Here is a 19,621-nt window from a genome sequence, read left to right as displayed (position 1 = left end):
GGACTCTTTGATCAGACATTGTGCGCTTCAGCCTTGAGAACTGATCGTTAGGAGGCGATCAATAGCAGCGATCGACACAGAACAGGAGGTTTGCAGCTGGAAGAGACAGTGCGCTGGTTCAGAAGGGTACTGAGAGAGTGTGCTGATTCAGAAGGGTATTGAAAGAGTGTGCTGGTTCAGAAGGGTACTGAGAGAGTGTGCTGATTCAGAAGGGTACTGAGAGAGTGCGCTGGTTCAGAAGGGTACTGAGAGAGTGTGCTGATTCAGAAGGGTACTGAGAGAGTGCGCTGATTCAGAAGGGTACTGAGAGAGTGCGCTGATTCAGAAGGGTACTGAGAGAGTGTGCTGATTCAGAAGGGTATTGAAAGAGTGTGCTGATTCAGAAGGGTACTGAGAGAGTGTGCTGATTCAGAAGGGTACTGAGAGAGTGCGCTGATTCAGAAGGGTCCTGAGAGAGTGCACTGGTTCAGAAGGGTCCTGAGAGAGTGCGCCGATTCAGAAGGGTCCTGAGAGAGTGCACTGGTTCAGAAGGGTCCTGAGAGAGTGCGCTGGTTCAGAAGGGTCCTGAGAGAGTGCGCTGGTTCAGAAGGGTCCTGAGAGAGTGCGCTGGTTCAGAAGGGTCCTGAGAGAGTGCGCTGGTTCAGAAGAGTCCTGAGCGAGTGCACTGGTTCAGAAGGGTACTGAGACAGTGCGCTGATTCAGAAGGGTACTGTGACAGTGCGCTGATTCAGAAGGGTACTGAGACAGTGCGCTGGTTCAGAAGGGTCCTGAGAGAGTGCACTGGTTCAGAAGGGTCCTGAGGTGCCGAAGCACAAAACAACTCTTAATATTAGGCTTTTCAGTTCGGTCCTTTTTCAGTCCCTCACTTTTATAAGGTAGACGATACCAGGATTTTTCATTTACTAACTGACAGTTGTAGTGTGGGAATAAATTCCAGTTGCACACACCTAGTGGTTATTGCAAACATAACAGGAGCGTTAAATATACCCAATCACTTCCTGCAGTGTTGTCTGGAAAGATCAATAAAGATGTTCAACTGTAGGAAGGTCCTGGATATGCATTATAACATAACTCACCCTCACATTCCAGCAGCTTAGTGTGCAGCATTTAGGGTCAGCTAGCATCTCTGAGATACAGTACCGAGAGGCTTCAGGCCAGCACTGAACGCTAGAGAAAGGAGCCTTCGGAGGCACACAGTCCACTAATGGCAGAAAAGCACTGAAATATGCAGCCTTTGACACCATTCCAGGGTATTTTGTTTTTAAGACAGGTCTTTTATCTCGACTGACACCCAGATCAATCAGGGAGACCGTGATGGAAACCCAGCGTCGGATTTCAACTCTCTCCCAACAGCAGCCTGATCAAACTCTCCCAAGCAGTCAGCCGCTCGCCATCCATCTTCATGCAGGGAGTGGGAATGGGAAGGAGCTGGAATAGGAGAGGACTTGGGGAGCCAATTGGTTTTTTCAGCCTGGTGAAATGCCGCTAAGGAGAGTATTGGTGTGATTTGTACAGAACTGATTATTTAGCATCTGCAACATACAGAAGAACAATATCCAGTTGTGATGTGAAAGCAATGCTCCAAATCCCATGGTGCAAGAACAGTACATGTTAAAAGGCTAAAATTGTAAGCAGTTTCTTTAGCATCCTAAACCATTAACATTGTGTAGCTGGTATCTGAGTAATTGTTTAACCTCTAGCCTAGGTAAAAGTGCTGGAGCTATAGCACTGACACTACAGACACTTCAATCAGTTTAAAATAATATATTACTGTAGGGAAAAGTTTTTTGATTGGCTCATGTGTCAGTAACGTTTGAGTTTACGGATCACTTTGAAACAATGGATGACACTATATATAAAATCTATATATTAAATGTGTAAAACAATATTAGACATGTATAGCAAAGCAGGGTTAGAAGAACATGCAACTGAAGCTTTTGGAAGAAAAGGCTTTATAACATGACAAGAAGCTCTCTAGAAACAGATCATTACGAAGGAACAGAAGCAGCCTCATAATGAGCTGCCACAAGCTTTATTGATGCAACCACACCTTCATTTTATCACAGGGACATATGCGCCGTCTCTCGCTTAACTGGTAGCCAGGGGCTCTACAAAGATTGAATTTCCAGTTCCCAACTACATAAGAAAGGAAGGCCTCATTTCCGAAACCATCTCCTCCAGTTTCCCTCATTTAGCCTCCTGTCACCTGTCAGAAACCTTGTTTTCTGCACAATGCCCTAATGTTAATACAGAAGAGCTGCCAGCTCCGGGATGAAATGAGTTGCCCTATCATGTAGAAGCAGCAGATCTGAGATGGAGGAGCCATTCATCACACAGACATCACTGTCACACCTCTCGCTACCCCCACTGGGGCTAACAGCTCTGCCTTCAGAGCTGGTAAGAACACACACTCACACACATACCTCTCACTGTAACCCCCCCTGGGGCTAACAGCTCAACCTGGCTCCTGAGCTGGTAAGAAAACACATACATACACACAAATTTCTGGTCAGTAATCAAGGAGACATCTTAACCGGCTTATAACAAGTCTCATGCATTTTACTATTTGTGGCTATGTGTTCCTTTTATCTGACTATTTTTAATTAATTGCATGTGTGACCTATAAAGTCAGCAATTAAATTAGACAATCACTAATTTTCATATTTTGACAATTTTTCAAGATTTACAGTAACAGTGGTTTAGCTTTCATATGCACCTCTGATATACATAGATACTGTATATAATCTCTCTCTCAGATACCCGGTTCCCTCCTGAGGGCTAAAAGGAATCGTTTTGCCCTTATCCTCAGTTCTTAAGAGGATTGTGAGGCTCTGAAATATCCTCTAATTACAAGTGTCAGAAATACAGTGTATTCATGATACAAACGATGTGTGTTAAATAGTCAGAGCACTATAATTAAATACTCCTGTATACATACTGCGTGCTTGACCAGGCTGTACACCTACTGGAGGAGCGGCTCTCTGGTCCTATAGAGAATGGAAGAGCGTGGGGCGCAATGAAGGGACGGGCTCCTCATCCAGGCGACAGAAAGTAAATTAAACATCCTTACTGCTGCACTTATAAAAGGCAAGAATCCAAAACATTCTAGTACCACAATAATGATGATTTGATTTGTGTTCTTCAACTTTCACAGGGGCTTGGTTTCCAGGCTTGAAGAAGCACTAGCCTGCCTAATAAAGGAAAGTTCTCATACAACAGACAGCACACAGCAGTATTCTTCCAATAAATAACCAAAAAAAAAATTAATTAATACAGGAGGTTTTTACATAAAAAATGAACTTTATTATCGAGAAGGAGGGTTTAACATCAACATGCAGTTACAACATTTAAAATAATAATAATAATAATAATAATAATAATAATAATAATAATAATAATAATAATAATAATAATAATAATAATTATTGCACTGGTTTAATGAAGCAACATCAAGTTCCTCCCCAAAAAACAAAAAAAAAACAACCCACAAAACAAAAAGAACATTTCAATTCTTCACACTCTTCATATCCAAACATTCACACAAACCCTTCCTTACTGCTAAACACCCTGTGGCACCAGTTTCTACAAAACATCCAGCACTGCTAAGAGCAGACACACATCTATATATACAATAAATATCCTCTCTATGTTTGTTTAGATCCAGTCATTTAAAAACACACAAGCACCCTGTAGGAATGTGTGTGGTGTAATGTTGAGGTGAAGACCAAACTAACCGTCAAAAATCAAAAACACACACACAAAACACACACAGTGATTAGATGGCCACGTGAACCAGGAAGCAGATAGCGTCAGAGGCGAGAGGTCACCGGTTGGTTTTGGTCCACTAGTGATCGCTGGACACACACAAGTTCCCATTCGAAGTTCCAGCTTTGATCCACAGCAGCGATCAAGACTCTTGCAATGATAATCAGAGGTGCCCTGCCCTGTTTAACGTTTAAACTTTAAAGAACAGACATATCTGAAATTCCTGTTACCAGTCATAAAACCCTCCACTTCACTGCCTGATACATTTAGTTTTGTTATTATGAATTGCATTGCACATTCATGTTTATAAGACTACGTACAGCATGAAAACCCATTGAATAAATATCGAACATGAAATAAAATCACCCTTGCAGACTGTATAAAACACTTAGCCTAACACCTAGAACTTGACGAGCATTATTTTTTATATACTGTTAAAACGTTTATGATTTAAAATGTTTAACGCTTGGATGAAGTCCAAAACTAACTCCTCTTTCACATCACATCGAATCAGTTTTCTACACAAATGGTTTAGGGTGGAGTACCGTGTGGAATTGTAATAAATGACATGAGATTAGCGCAAGCAGTAAATGATGATTCCTGGTTATCGGCAATGCTGTCGTACCGTACTGTCACACAGTATAATCCAGAGAAGAAGACTGGGTCACAATGCGTTCAGTCTACAGAAACGGGTCTTCTTTTAAACAGAGGGTCATTTACAAACAATGCACCATACGAAAAAAACTAAACAGAACAATTTCAAATTGAACTCCGACTTTAGAAATGCATTAGCTAGCTGGAGCAGTGGTTCCCAGCCCTGGTCCTGGGGAACCCCTGTGTCTGCTGGTTTTCATTCCAACTGAGCTCTCAATTACTGAACTAGACCCTTCATTGAACTTGTCCAGTAATTCTTCCTATGGAGCATTGCTTATTAATCCTGCTGTATCGATGTGTAAACATTTAAAAAGGCTGCTTCTAACCTCACAGCTTGATTTATTTATTTGCATGGCAGGAAAGGACATATCTTGCTATCTTTCACCTTTAACAAGCAGGCCACTGCATGGGCATCTCTCAAAAGGAACTGAATGGCGGAACGCACCCCATTTGCAGACTGATACAGAGAGATCTTTCCCAGTGTTCGTGGCACGCTGCACTGCCGATTGCACTCGCTTAGCCTTTTCAGAAGTGATGGGGTTTTTTTTCGAGCGAGAACCAGAGACTCTGTAGCTTTATTTAGATACACAATGGAAGGCAATGGAAGATGAAAACACGACGTTACAGTAAGTCATAACCCCTTTCCGAGCGCTTGAAACCTGTATTATCCCAGATAGTCTTTTTGTTGTCAGTGCAAACTCAAACTAAGGCTGGTTGAGGTGCAAGTGTTTCTACAAATCCAGATCCTAAAGCAGATCAGTGAAACATTACCCAATGGTAAAAGCACACATCCTCGTGCGGGTACGTGCCTTTGCCACATTTCTTAATTCTTTTATTTTAAATGTATTGCTGGAATTGCCACACTTATTAATTATTTATTTTAAATGCACTGCTGGAATTGTTCAGCGCTGCGGAATGATAACCCAGTGTTTTCATTATTTCAATCCTATTCATATTTAACAGAGGTTTCATTGAGCGTAAACATCAAACTCACTACAAACATCTTTCACAGCACAGCAGCAGCCCATGAAGTTTGATACGTAGAGGCTACTTTACAAGCCTTTCATTAGCCCTCAGGGAAAGACACAACAGGCCAGGTAGAATTCTGGGTTTACTCTTTGAAAAGATGTCCTTCAATGCTGGCACTTCATACAACACAGTGACATAGCTATATGTCATGCTGAATGCGTGAGCAGCCTTGGATTGGGTTGTTTAATCTCAATGCTACTTTGTTTTCTTGACTGACTTTCCCTTCTGTATAACAGGACAGACTGGTCTGTTTAATTTAATGAGGGATTCTGAATTTTCCATACTAGTCTAACCCTGACCGTACAACACCTCCTAACTGTGCACAGCAATACTACATCTCATGAAGGTACAGTCCTCTTGAGACAGAGTTCCCTCCCCACGTATTAAAAGATGATATTGTCACAATGTTTCACATTCAAGGGCAGCCTGGTAGAGAGTCACAGTGTATGCAAGCTTGCTTTACACACAAATCACACACTACACACACTCACAGGGAAGTTTGACAGCTGTGAAAATAAACATTAGGTTGGTCAAAAAAAAACAAAAAAAAAATTAATAATTTAATAAACGAAACTGGCCAAAAAAAAAGAAGCAGGGCTAGAAATAACCATTGGTCTTGTTTGATGTCCTTTATTTTGTATCGCGTCCCTTTTGCAGAGCTGCTTCATCAGCAGTCCGCTGGTTGGCTGGCTGCTGCATCATCTGGCCCTTGCAGTTGTTCAAGGAGCAAAGGTACTTCCAGCACCTTGACTGCTGAAATGACAACCAACACAGGAATCTCACAGACGCCTTCCTCTACCTCCCATTCAGACGTTTGTATTTAATCATCTGATTCTCCACTGTGCTACAGAGTAGACCAGCATAATGTTCACGTGTGTGCATCGGTCAGGACAGGTTAGACAGCTTGTACATGGTCAGCAAGGGCACCTCTACCAGGGCAAGGCATGCGATCAGCACGGAGCAGTACGGGACTACTGAACATGCCTCCTGACGCTGTCTGCTTTATTTTTTTATTTTTAGTGTTCATGATATAAAATATATCTAAAAAAGGTCCACTTTGCTGGAGTTGCGTCTTGCAATGCTGTATTGTAAAAGGAGTGTTTCTGATGTAAACGAATGGAGCATGAATGACGGAAAGGCATTGCTTTGAACAGGTCTGAAATGTATTTTATAGAAAGAGTTATGCATCGGCTACTTTAATAGTTCGAATTCTCAAGACGTATCTTTCATCTAAGTCATGCAGATGTTTCTGAAAGATTGTATTCATTAAGGCACAACCTGTTCCATTAGCAAGAAAACAACTGTGGGCTCAGACTGAAACTTGGTAGTGGTGAGCAATTGTTAAAAAAAAAAAAATAGAGCTACTCTCTGAACGTTTAATTAAAGCTGTTTATTTCTTGCCCCGCCATTTACAAAAAAATGCTAACTGTGTATGAAAAAAATGTACAAAAAAACCCTAATTCTGTATCTGGATTTCCTTTGTTTGTTTGTGATTCGTGTTTCGTATAAAGTTTTTAAACATGCAGTCTTTATTTTGTTATTGGAAGCTGGAGTGCGAGTTTCTCCTCCGGCGATGCTGCTACGTTTTCCTGTAAACTTTGTCTTGTGTCGTCGTCGACGTTGCTGCTGTTGCAGCTGCTTTCTGCAACACCTGCAATTCCTGTCCTCTCTTTTGGTCCCCCGTCTCTGACTGTTTCACTGTCTGGGGGACTTCCTTACGTGGGGCACTGCAACTGACCTGCTGGTAGGGGGCGCTACCAGCCGTTTTACCGCACGTCACCTGGGCACATTCTTTAACCGACATGGTTTTCCTCCTGTCTCCCAGGGTCTTCATGGGACCCGTTTCAGTTTTCAGTGCAGGCTGTCTGGGTGCAGACTCGGACACCAGTGGGAGCAGAGGGCTTGTCTGTTTGGAGGGCGATGCCTGTCCCGCCGAAGTTGACGTCTTGAGTGCATCAAGCCTGTCCTGCTCCTGCTTGGCTTTCCCCTGCTCCTTTCCCTTTGTGTTGAGGCAGTCTTCCGGCTGCATCTCTCTGGCTTTTTCAAAAGCCTCCTTCGCTCCAGGGATGCTCAGCTTGACCGGTCCGAGCACACTTTTGGCCACCGTGGCTAGCTGGGACACGAGTGGCGTTATCTTGTCAGCGGTGCTAGCTGGAACAGGAGCAGTCGATGCAGCGATGGCTGCGCTCCTCTTATTGTCCGCTTCCTTCTTCTCCTTGCAGATGCCCTCAGCTGGGGCAGGGCTGGCTTGGCAGTGTACGGCAGGAGAGAGTGGCTTAACTTCCAGGGCACGGCTGGGCTTCACGGACTTGTCGCTGATTCTCCCCGAAAGGCTGCTGCTCTTTTCTTTGTTTTCTGGGACCTGCTTTGGAGTGCATTTAGTGTCTTTTGAAGTCACAGTCAGAGACTCACTGGCCGTAGCTGCAGGGGCCAGAGTGCAGATACCCGGGGCCGACTTTAGAAAAGCATCCTTCAGCGGTGTAAAAGCACTCTGAATCCCAGACGCAGACAATTTCCCGGGAGCAGTCGTCTGGATGCCTTGATGGATCCGAGCCGCTGGGCCGGCGAGCCTGGATATGTCTTTAGGAACCTCCGCTGTGGGGGTTGTGGTCTGAGGTGATTTCTGTTGTGCTTCGGTTGCTTTAACAGAGCTGGTAGACGAAGGCTCCAGTTTATCTGATGGTCCGATCGTCTGTCCTGCACACTGCAGCTGGCTTGCCGGAGGTGATGAGGATAATGCTGCTGCTGCTGCTGCACTGCTCTTGGGCGGCTGGACCAGCATTGTTTTCACATAGGGCTCAGGTGGCAGGAAGGGGTCATCGTCGGCAGAGTCAATCCTGTGCTTCAGCCTCCTCCCGTCCTGGCTGTCCTCTGAGCCCTCGTCCGTCTCGTCCTCGGAGGAGTCCACCTCGTGGATGGCCTCCTGCTTCTGCAAAGACTCCCGCCTCTCTGCGCGGTCCTGCCGGATCGCCGACAGCTTGTCCTTCAGTTTGCTGTTGCTTGCAGCAGCTCCTGCCCCCTCGGGCGGCTCCTGGCGGCCCAGCTTGCGGGCCGACGGCTTCTGCAGCATCCCCTTCTCGACAGAGGCCGTTCTGCCGCCCAGGAGGGTCTCGCTGGCCGACTCCTGCAGGCTCTGGAGGCTGGGGTCCCGCTGCATCATCTCCTTCTTGAACTCCGCGTGCGAGATGTCCAGGCTGTGCTTGCGGGAGGAGGGGGAGGGGGAGGAAGACGAGGAGAGGGAGGAGGCCAGCTTCTCCGCAGACTGCACCCTCTTGAGCAGAGGTGAGCGAGGGGGCTCGCCGCTTTTGGGCCGGGAGATCTGGCGGACGAGAGGGGGAGAAGAGTGCAGTTTGACCGGAAAGGACTGGGTGACGCTGGAGCTGCCCAGAGTGTGACCGGACAGGGGGGAGGGGGAGCGCTGCGGTGAGGTGGACTGGGGTGTCGGGGAGGGGGTCCGGGCCAGGGGGGACAGCGGAATGTTTCCTGCAGATTTGCGGCGAGGGGAGCGGTACTGGCGCTGCAGCTTGGGGGCCAGGCCATGCAGGGAGCTGGGACGGATGTGGCCGGAGCTGGCTGGAGAGTTCGGGACGCTGGAGCTGGGAGAACTGCTCTGGGAAGAGTTGCCGCCCACTGGAAAAAAAACAAAAAACCTGTTAATGCTTCATAGATTCAAGCTTGTTAATAGCAGTGTCTGTTTGTAAACAATGGTGCCCTTTAGAGAGGTTGATAAGTATCCCTGCAAAATGGTTACATTTATAACAGGCGATTTCCAAACTCCAAAGAACGCAGCTGTGAACTGAATTGAAAACAAATAGAACAGTAGCTTTACCACTCATAATGCATCACTAAAATGGTATTATAAACTGATATTCTATGTTAATAATCATCAACCAAATACATGTTTTATACAGTAATTGAGCAAAGACACATTTCTTTGTTTTGATTGAGGTGCCAATACACCACTTAGTAGTGACAAATATAAATCCAAGCAACAAACAGAGAGAAGCATTACATACATATATATTACGAATCAAAACAAAGAAATCAACACGCGCTCTGTTTATTTATCTACAGATCGGACTTAAATCCGGTCCCTCCCCAGAGTGCTCCACAGTTCTGGACGGACGACAGTGTGCACAGAGGGCTCGTACCGGAGTGTGCCGAGTCGGGGATGGATCGGTAGCCCTGCGTGGGGGAGCGAGGGGACAGGTTGTGGGTGGGGGAGCCCGGGACACTCTCCCCGGACGACAGCGAGCGGTTCAGGGAGGAGAGGCTGCGGCTCGTGTGCAGCAGGGACGCCTGCTTCGTGATCTTCCTGAAAAGGGAGCTCCGCTTCTTACTGCTGGAAAGAAACAGAGTCGTCAGGGCCTTCATGCAAGCTAGTCAACAGCGTGTCAGCAGAAAGCTACATGCAGACAAGACTCCAACTATTCTGAAATAGCAGATACGTCAGGATGTAAAATAAATCTCTCCAATTCAAATGATACTGGCAACGTTGTGAGCTACTAAACATCTGTTAGCTATTTCTTAAAGAGGAATAATCCAGGCTTGAACTGGCTCTCTGATTCGTGTCAGATTCTAACAAGTTCCGTATTGCTCTGCTGAGGGTCTCTCTTCCCAGTGCACCCCTGTAGGTTTGACAGCATTGTAATTTGGTTTGGTTGTTTGTTTGTTACATCCTTCGATTAAGTGGTATTGCAGATCAAATCCTCACCTCTCTTGACCTTCTTTAGTTTTCGTCTTCTTGTTCCTCCGGGCCATCTTGGACTTGTAGCTGGCTTTGCGCGCCGGACCCACTTTGATGGACGTGTTCTCGAAGGGAGTGGCCAAGATGGACACCTTGTTGCCGCTCTGGCAGAGACAAAAGAGGCCCAGCATTCATTACAAATCAGAACGAAAAAAGGGAAGGGCAGAACGCTCAGGACGAGGAGGGTACCGTTAAACAACCACAGCCTGTCTCATGGTCCAGACCGGACAGTTTTGTACTTTCACATGAGGATTATAAAATCACAAAGCCACTACAAAACTGTCAACACATCCCATTTCAGAACATTCCAGTATATCTTGTTTTACTGTATTATCTTCTGCACTATGAACTGAAGGCACGGATAACTATGTTTTAGTTTCTTTGATGATTCAAACATGATTTATAATAAGGTAATATGGGCTCACAAGAAGATACTCTTATACCGTAAGAGTGAGGGTCAAGCGGATGTATTAACTTATAACTGGGGCCCCGGACAATTCACGATATCATGAGTTTCATGGAAATCGTGTATTTGACGGCCTACCGTGAAAAATGTGCATTTTATTTTCCTTCCAGTATTTTACAGTCCTCTTCACCTCCCCTGTTCATTTCATACTTTTATCAAGTGGAAGCAGCGCTACAGTCGCTGTACACGGTCCTACTTATAACCCACACCAGTGCAGTTTATAAAAATAAGACAGTAATGTTCCCCAACCTTGAGGATGAGCTCCACCACCTCTGTGTGGACCAGGCCGTGCACCGGCTCCCCGTTGACGTGAGTGATCAGATCACCCTCCCGCAGACCAGCATTGTGTGCTGGGGCGCCCTCTTCAACATGCTGGAGGGGGAGAGAGGGGCAGAGGGGTCAGGAAGAATGTTCAAGTGTCAGCGTTCTCCTTATTACATTAAGACATTGTCACTTCTTTCAATCATAAAACCAGTTTGACCCTTTCAGCCCTGGCGGGACCGCAATGAAATAACCAATGAAACAGCAGGAGTCTCCTCACCCAGACCATGTGGTGCACTGTGTAGACGTCTGTGTCCCCCATGTAGACACGGATGGCCCGCAGCGTGAAGCCGTACTTCTTGCCCGCGCGGTGGATCACGATCGCCGGCTTGACGCTGCTGATGGCGGGCGAGTAGTCGCGGCTGGGGGACGAGTCTCGCGAGGACGGGTTTGACGAGAGGGAGTGGGGTGACATCGGGCTGGCCAGAGGGGAGCCACTGTAGTGATCTGGGGAGAGTTATTGTAATCATTTTTAAAGATGATTTCATAGCTTCTCTTAAAAATACCAGACAAGTACCGTATGACTCGGTTTTATGCACATTGCTTATATTTCTATGGTACCAAACCCCTGCCCTGACTCACCGGACGGGATCATGAGGGACAGCGTGGTGGCGGAGGCTGACTTGATGACCTTGCTAAGCGGCCGCGAGGTGCGTTTCTCCAGCACCTCCCCGGAGAGCAGTCTGTGCCGCGCGCGCCGGGCTGCCAGGTCGCTGATGGCCTTGGGTGTGGCGTTGTCCGAAACTTCAGTGCTGTTGCACCGCGAAGAGCGCTCAGAGAGTTCAGTGGAGCCGCCGACTAGTGGAGAAACAATAAACATGCATAGATGTTTGGCTCCCGATTAAATAAATCATTTCAGCATTTAAAAGTGCAGTTTATGAAAAGTTATTTTACACGTCCAGGAATGCTAAAACTTTCTAAAATGTTGATTAAATTAGATATAAAAAACACATTCATTCTTTAAAATTTCTTTTCAATCCCAATACAGTACACTGATATCTAAACTAGCTGCAAAATGAACAGTGAAGCTCAGCTGCACTACCTAGACCAAGGTACCATTAGATAAGGGATCTGTGAAGCCATCCGATTGTGTCGCGTCACTACCATGAGTGGCACAGCATGGCATGGCGACCGGGCACTCACGTGTCAGCATGCTCTTGCCCAGGGTTCTGGTGGAGCCGGGGGTGGTGGGGGACTCGTCCAGCCGCAGCTCTCTCTCCAGGGGCTGCTCGGGAATGGTGAGGGGGAGCTCCTCCCCGCGGGGACCCCAGCTGGAAGGGGGGCCCTTCCTGGAGCTCTCGTCCTCGGTGGAGATGGCAAAGCGTGGCATCTCGATGATGGCGGAGCAGCAGCGGCGGCGCACCGTCAGCGGGGGGCTGGAGTCGCTCTCCGTGTGCGAGGACTCCGACACGGACAGGCGCTTCCGCAGGCTGCAGCCCCGGCAGGGAGAGAGGGGGGAGAGGGAGGGGTTCACTGCACTGTATTAGAGTCCCAAGCTTTGCCAAACCTAAACAGCCAGTGACAGAAAGTAACACATACCAGGAAACAAGACTCCCATTGCACAGCAGCTTTTCTATGGTTGTAATTTATTAGAACATATTTTATGAAGTACTGAAACCAAAGAGATTGTTGTGCCCAATGCAAAATGTGTATTATGATCAAGGATTGAAATAAGACTCCCATTGCATAGTAGTTTGATCAATTCCTGGTTTTTACTACACTACGAGTCTAATAAGACACACTAAGCGTGTTACCTATACACTGTGGGTAATCAAGCTTGCATTATATAAAAACATGGAATAGGAGTCTTATTTCCATCCCTGAATACAGTACTGCAATACAACCAACAGATGCTGGATTGCAATACAAGCTAGCTGCACCAGATGCAATCAGGCTCAAGCACCTTGCCCTTGCGGGTGTGCTGAAGACACAGCCACCTCCGGGGCGAGGCTCCCGTTAGTGTGTGATGAGGGAAACCAGTGGACTTACATTTCAGGCGAGCCCAGCATCCAGCTGCGGTCCCGGGACTTGAGCCCACTCAGGCTGTCCATCTTGCCAGTGCCCTCCTCGCTCAGGCTGCGCTTGGTGGGAGGCGGGGTCTTCTTATCCTCGTGAAGGGACAGGCGCTCCATGCTGCTGTACACCTGGAGAGAGAGAGAGAGAGAGAGAGCGAGAGAGCGAGAGAGCGAGAGAGAGAGAGAGCGAGAGAGCGAGAGAGAGAGAGAGAGACACAGAGACAGAGACAGAGAGAGGAGACACCAGCATTACCCACCACACATTACACACTGTGTATTAGTATGCACGGGGCAGCAGTGTGGAGTAGTGGTTAGGGCTCTGGGCTCTTGACCAGAGGGTCGTGGGTTCAATCCCCAGTGGGGACACTGCTACTGTACCCTTGAGCAAGGTACTTTACCTAGATTGCTCCAGTGGGTGAAACTGCGGCGCAATAGGGGTTGTATTTCCATCCCTGCACTTCACTGACAATTCTCACTCGCATCATGGTTGACTATGCGAACAGGGTAACTAGCTCTGTAACTGCCCCTTAACATTGGTTGAGTTTAGCTTTTTAAATGACCTGGTGGTTTTCAGAATTAATGACTGAATGTCTGAATTGATGGAATGACTGTAAGTGGTAGACAAACCCTTGAATTCACCTAAATATGGGCTGTTAAATTTAAACACGCACTGCACATACTCCAGTTTAGCTTATGGACACGAAATACAGAGCCATGATCTGAACTCGGGAGGCATCAGCCACTCACCTCTAAGTGCAGTAAGCCATTCACCGGCTGTGTTGTTACTTGTTCTGTTTATTCGTGCACACTCTGTGCAATGCTGAACACACTGGGAGCCCTCATTTAGTGCACACCTCCACACATGCAGTGTGGAAGACCTGCAGTCGTTTTTAAAGCGGAAGCTGAAGTAGGCAGCACTCCCCTGGGCAGGGTTCGCTCACCTTGCTGAAGCGAGGGGAACAGGAGGAGAACTGACGCATTTCTACATGCTCTTCATCATTCGTGTCCTCCTCCTCTTCTGAGTCCACGTGGTGGTAGCGATCCAAGCGAGCTACAGACAGACAGACACACAGTTAGACACACACATACTGAACTGACCCAGCGCATAACCAGGGGGTTAAATAAACACATTTCCCCCAGTCTTTCTGCTTCATGTGGCGGATCTAGCTGCTGTTTTGCTATGTAGAGTTATGTCTGCCAGAGCCCATTTAAAACGTTGGGACATATTTTCAAAGAGTTTACTCCAGTCTTTAGACTCCTATTTTTTTTTTTTTAAAGAGGTAAAACGCTGCTTAATTTTACAAAACTAGACCCAGACAGTGAAGTGGTAATAGAATCCGAGCGCTCTTCAGCACCCTGCAACTGGTTGTTTCTCATTTGTAACATTAAAATGATTTTTTGTTCTCTTTTCAAAACATAGGAGTTAATTAAAGATTGGAGGTGATGCTTTGAAAATACGTCCCCTTGTGGCTCAGTGGAAGAGACTGGGCTTACTGTCGAAGTAGCTGGTGTCGTCCTCCGACTCCAGCTGGGGGATAAACTCTGCCTTCTGCCGCAGTAAACTGTTCCAGTCGAGGTCAGAGAAGAAACGGTGCTGCTTCACCTCAAAAGCACTGCCTGTTCCCAAATACAAAGCATGCACAATACATGAGGACGCTGCTTTGAAACAAATACACAACGCAGCTCGGCTACAGACTGCAAATAAAGCATGGCATTAAGAAACATTGGGCTATATTTTCTAAGCTATTACTGCAGTCTTTAATTAATTAACTACTATTTTTTTTACAGGAGAAAAAACAAAAAAAGCTGCAGATTGTATAAAACTAGATCCAGAACTACTATGAATTCTTTTTTATACACATTAAAGCCATTTGCTTGTCAGTTTTATATCATTTACATGGAATTTTCCCATTCCAAAAAAATAGGGAGTTAATTAAAGACAGGAGTAAAAGCTTTGAAAATATGCCCCATCATGTTTAATACAAAAAAATTAAACAATTGGTTCAGTCAACAGCGCGCTAATGTATGAGAAAGCAGATTGTGATACCTCCTTGCTGCACATCCTTCTCTGCAAGTTTCTGTATGAAATTGTCCATTTAAACATCCAATCCATTTCTTGTACCTTTAGGATCCAGCATCCCTACCTGTTCCCAGCCTGTCCATAGGGTTTTGCCTGAGGAGCTTAGAGATGAGATCCTCTGCTTCAGGGGGAAGCGCATCCTCTTCTTCAGGCCAGATGATTTCATCTAGGAAAGGGGAGGGAGGAGAGAGGAGCTGCTAAGCTGCACTGCGATGGTAATCAGGCATGAATTCTGCACTATACAGGACCTGCAATTCTTCCAATCCTTGTCTCTGAGCAGAATCCTTTAGCCAACCCAAGGTCATTTTTTTCCCTAGCATATTTTACTCCGAATAAGATTCCTTGTCTAAAGCCATGCAGAGCAGTCTTGATACTGAACTTCTACTGTGAAGGCTTTTTGACACTGACTCTCATAGATAAGCCCGGGGAGCAACACGTATTTGATTTCGATTCATACACTGCTGATGATTCAAATCAAAAGAAATATCACTCCACATTTGTGTGTTTATTACATGAAATTCTGTTAAAAAAAATCCACAGATTCACTGAGAGCTGGTGCTCACCACTAATGACTTGTCCAAACAGCTCCTCTGGTGTGTCTCCGAAGAAGGGTGCACAGCCCACCAGGAACTCGTAGAGGATGACCCCCATCGCCCACCAGTCCACCGGCTTCCCGTAGCCCTGCCGTAGGATCACCTCCGGGGCGATGTACTCAGGGGTGCCGCACACCTGCGGACCGAGACACGCAGAACATCAGGAACACCAGCGCCAACGCAGAGGGGAGGAGACGCAGAGGGGAGGAGAGTAGTGAAGGGAATTGAGTGGGTTCCTCAGGCATGGCTATTGAGTGGGTACCCAGGCATGACTATTGAGTGGGTTCCTCAGGCATGGCTATTGAGTGGGTACCCAGGCATGACTATTGAGTGGGTTCCTCAGGCATGGCTATTGAGTGGGTACCCAGGCATCCATCAATCAATCAATCAATCAATCTTTATTTTATATACAGCCTTTCATAGTGAACCAGCATCACAAAGCGCTTTACAAGATAGTGAGGAACAATACATAATACATTAAATACAGTGAAATACAGGGCATAGTACATTAAATACAAACAGTAAAAAAAAAACAATGCAAATACATTAAATACAGGCATATTACATTAAATGCTGGGCTAGGATGTGAATTCTAGACATTGTGAATTATATGTCATACAGAATAATACAAATAAGATGGAGTGAAAAACCTGAACAGCAATTTAAACAACAGCTAATAACAGATCAGGTTTAAAGAAAACTGAAAGTAAGAGAGAGATACACTGAACCTGTATGATGAAGGGCATTGTAGGCAAGCAGGAGAATTTTGAAAGTAATCCTGAATTTTAGGCATGGCTATTGAGTGGGGTACCCAGGCACGGCTATTGAATGTGTTACCCAAGTGCTTGAGATTCGTTCATGAGGACCCTGGAATAGTGCATGTCTGTGCTACCAGTGCATCACTGAAGGACACACAGCAAGCTCACACACACACACACACACACAGCAAGCTCTCACACACACACATACACACACAGCACACAGCACACAGCAAGCTCACACAAACAGCAAGCTCACACAAAAAACACACACACACACACACAGTACACAGCAAGCTCCTACAGTACCTGCTTGTCCAGGAACTCCCTGGCATCCTTTTCAATGTGCCCCTCGTACAGGTTGGTGGTGAGACTCATAAGCCCGATCTTCGAGAGCCCGAAATCAGTGAGCTTGACGTGTCCCATTGAGGTGATCAGCAAACTAGCACAATGCAAGAGAGAGGAGCTCTGTCAGAGACACGTGGGTGCAGCGTGACTGATGGGTGTTTGAACCAAAACCATGAAGTGCCACTGAAAGGAACAAAGCGAGCACTGCAAGCTTACTTGTCAGGTTTGAGGTCCCGGTGAACGATGCCGTAGTTGTGAAGATACTCGAGGGCAAGCACCGTTTCAGCAAAGTACATGCGCGCCATGTCAACAGACAGGGCCCCAATGTTCTTCAGCAGAGTGGCACAGTCACCACCTGCCAAGCAAAAGCAAACCAGCTCAATAAGGCATTCTTAAAACCAACTATATACAGCTATGGCCAAAAGTTTAGCATCCCTCTACATAATTAACATATGGTGAAACCAGGAATGGATCAAACTGCTATGCAATGGGAGTCCTCTTTCCATCCCTGAGAACGTACCTTCCACGTACTCCATGACCATGCAGAGGTGGCGCTTGGTCTCGAAGGAGCAGAACATGCTGACCACAAAGGGGTTCTCTGCGAAGGTCAGGATGTCTCGCTCCACGAAGGCCTGCTGGATCTGGTTCCTCAGGATCAAGTTCTGCTTGTTGATCTTCTTCATGGCAAAGCGCTGCCGGGTCTCCTTGTGCCGGACCAGGTACACCGCGCTGCAGGAGCAAGGACACGGTCAACCAGAAGTCCGTACGTCTGCTTTCCATTGTTAGAAATCAGGCTACACTGCGGTGTCACAAGAGCATTGCAACTGGTAATGACAGCATAAGACATGAAACCTCATGGGACGACAGCACCAGCATTACAGTTAATAGACTTATTGAAATCTGCTCCAGGTGTCTTAGTCATGTTGCTGCTGCCTTTTTATAATTTATAATTTTAACTTTGGGCTCTGAATATATGGTTTGTACAGTGACAAAAATCATCTGTACTCAGGAAATCCCCAGTCCTCTCGGTATTGAAGGGCGGCTCTATAGCAGTGTTGCTCAATAAGCTAGCAAGCAGCACTGCTGTAGAGCGGCTGCTCAGGGGAGCGTCTCCAGGGGCGGCTCAAGACACTCACCCATAGGCTCCGTTGCTGATGAGCTTGATGTTCTCAAAGTCCTCCTCGCAGGGGGGTTTCTTCCTCTGCATCACAGTTCCACAGCTCTGAGAGAGAACAGTTATGAGAGTGTTAATAAAGAGGCTTAGAACACAACTGAGCAGTCCGAGCAGTGAACTCCCATCTCCTTTCTGCTGCACTGCACTTACATCCACAGAGTCGTCAGTTTCAGGGGTGTCAGGGTTGCCACTGTCATAGCTACTCAGCTGGGCCATTTCTGCAACAAAAAAAAACACACGAAACTGTACATTAATATCATCAGTGAATATTCCAGTACTAGAGTATATGTCAACAGGGGTTAGGGTTAATATAAAGGTGTGATCATGTAATAAACCAAAGTCAAATTTCATAGACAAATATTAGGTCTTATTTTAAAGCCTCTGGGTCCATGGATTTTGGACAAAACAAGGGACTCTTTCAACATAGCAGACTTGTGGGACTGATTGCCCTTCCACACTCACCCTCCAGGGGATCCCTGGTAAGCCCCAGTTGGCTGATGATGTAGCGGGGAATGTCCGACTTGATTCCCTGCCCTTCTTTGGCATGGCCCTCGGCGGCTTCCAACAGATGATAGAACTCCTCCGGATCAAACTCCTGCAGCGGAGAGAGGAGAGTGAGAGAGACTCCCCTTTCTGTGTCCGTAGTGCTAATGCTGGGACATGCTCGGACCACACTTCTTAACCGTCCCAAATTATCAAGAGCCCCCTTGGCCTGGCACTGTTCCCTTCTGTAGCTTTTTATTCTTCCCCCTCAAGAGACAAATAACACTGCCTGATAAAAAGTCAAATATTTTTCTTAAACATATTGCTGATACCAGTTTTGCAAGGATGGAAAGAAGACTCCCATTGCATAGCATTTTGATCCATTCCTGGGTTTACTATGAGTTTAATAAGACATACCCGAGCTTGTTACCTACTCACTGTGGCTAACAAGTTCGTACTAAAACCTGGAATGGGTGAAACTGCTATGCAATAGAAGTCTTGTTTCCATCCCTGTTTTGTATTGGTATTGGAATCTTCTGGGTTAAGGAAAATTCTGTTTTATGTTATTAAATAAAATGAGTTGGTCTAGAAGTGCAATTTAAGATATCTTTCGTCTCTAAAAAGGTACTTTACCTACAGTGCTCCAGTAAAAACCCAACTGTATAAATGGGTAATTGTATGTAAAAAAAAAATAAAAATATGTATAAAAAAATAAATGTGAAATGGTGTATAATGTAATTTCTTGTAACAATTGTAAGTTGCCCTGGATAAGGGCGTCTGCTAAGAAATAAATAATAATAATAATAATAATAAAAAGCATCTGATTCATTTCACTGGCGAAGCCTAGTTAATTGTCTCTACAGCCATGGCGTTTATTTCTCACGGGCCACAGACCTTTAAGAACTCAGCCGTCTGGAGTATTATTGTGCATCAATTTAGAAACTATCTGTAATGTGCCACAATGTTGGTCACACGCTATTTGTCAAAACTCCAAATGTAGATGCACGCACGCCCCACCCCATGAGGTGGTTTGATTTAGGGAAACACATCGAGAGAGAGAGAGAGAGAGAGAGAGAGAGAGAGAGAGAGAGAGAGAGAGAGAGAGAGAGAGAGAGGGAAAAGAAATGAGAAAATAAGGGAAAAAATGAGAAAATGAAGACACAAATTCTTCAAACTTAGAAATTAAAA

General features: G+C 46.0%; 1 protein-coding gene across 14 annotated transcripts in view; it reads right to left on the bottom strand.

The window, feature by feature from the left end:
- Positions 1-6,000: 6,000 nt before the first annotated feature.
- LOC117404595 (microtubule-associated serine/threonine-protein kinase 2-like) overlaps positions 6,001-19,621 on the bottom strand; it is a 103,033-nt gene continuing 89,412 nt past the window's right edge. For 10 of the 14 annotated variants that reach the window (XM_059031461.1, XM_059031464.1, XM_059031463.1 and 7 more), the window contains 18 exons: positions 18,413-18,545; positions 18,101-18,168; positions 17,913-17,998; positions 17,297-17,505; positions 16,993-17,131; positions 16,738-16,870; positions 15,641-15,806; positions 15,142-15,243; positions 14,492-14,614; positions 13,939-14,048; positions 12,972-13,126; positions 12,126-12,412; positions 11,565-11,780; positions 11,203-11,429; positions 10,911-11,033; positions 10,163-10,299; positions 9,600-9,790; positions 6,001-9,078 (listed from right to left, as the gene is read on the bottom strand). In XM_059031461.1, the coding sequence (XP_058887444.1) occupies positions 7,028-9,078; positions 9,600-9,790; positions 10,163-10,299; positions 10,911-11,033; positions 11,203-11,429; positions 11,565-11,780; positions 12,126-12,412; positions 12,972-13,126; positions 13,939-14,048; positions 14,492-14,614; positions 15,142-15,243; positions 15,641-15,806; positions 16,738-16,870; positions 16,993-17,131; positions 17,297-17,505; positions 17,913-17,998; positions 18,101-18,168; positions 18,413-18,545 (4,656 nt within the window). In that variant the 3' untranslated portion in view covers positions 6,001-7,027. The remainder of the gene's footprint in view (positions 9,079-9,599; positions 9,791-10,162; positions 10,300-10,910; positions 11,034-11,202; positions 11,430-11,564; positions 11,781-12,125; positions 12,413-12,971; positions 13,127-13,938; positions 14,049-14,491; positions 14,615-15,141; positions 15,244-15,640; positions 15,807-16,737; positions 16,871-16,992; positions 17,132-17,296; positions 17,506-17,912; positions 17,999-18,100; positions 18,169-18,412; positions 18,546-19,621) is intronic. The other 4 variants (XM_059031462.1, XM_059031465.1, XM_059031469.1 and 1 more) reach the window with 1 other exon arrangement.

The sequence above is a fragment of the Acipenser ruthenus genome, chromosome 10 (genome assembly GCF_902713425.1).
Source record: "Acipenser ruthenus chromosome 10, fAciRut3.2 maternal haplotype, whole genome shotgun sequence".
Classification (NCBI taxonomy): domain Eukaryota; kingdom Metazoa; phylum Chordata; class Actinopteri; order Acipenseriformes; family Acipenseridae; genus Acipenser; species Acipenser ruthenus.
This window is presented reverse-complemented; position numbering and strand designations above follow the sequence as displayed.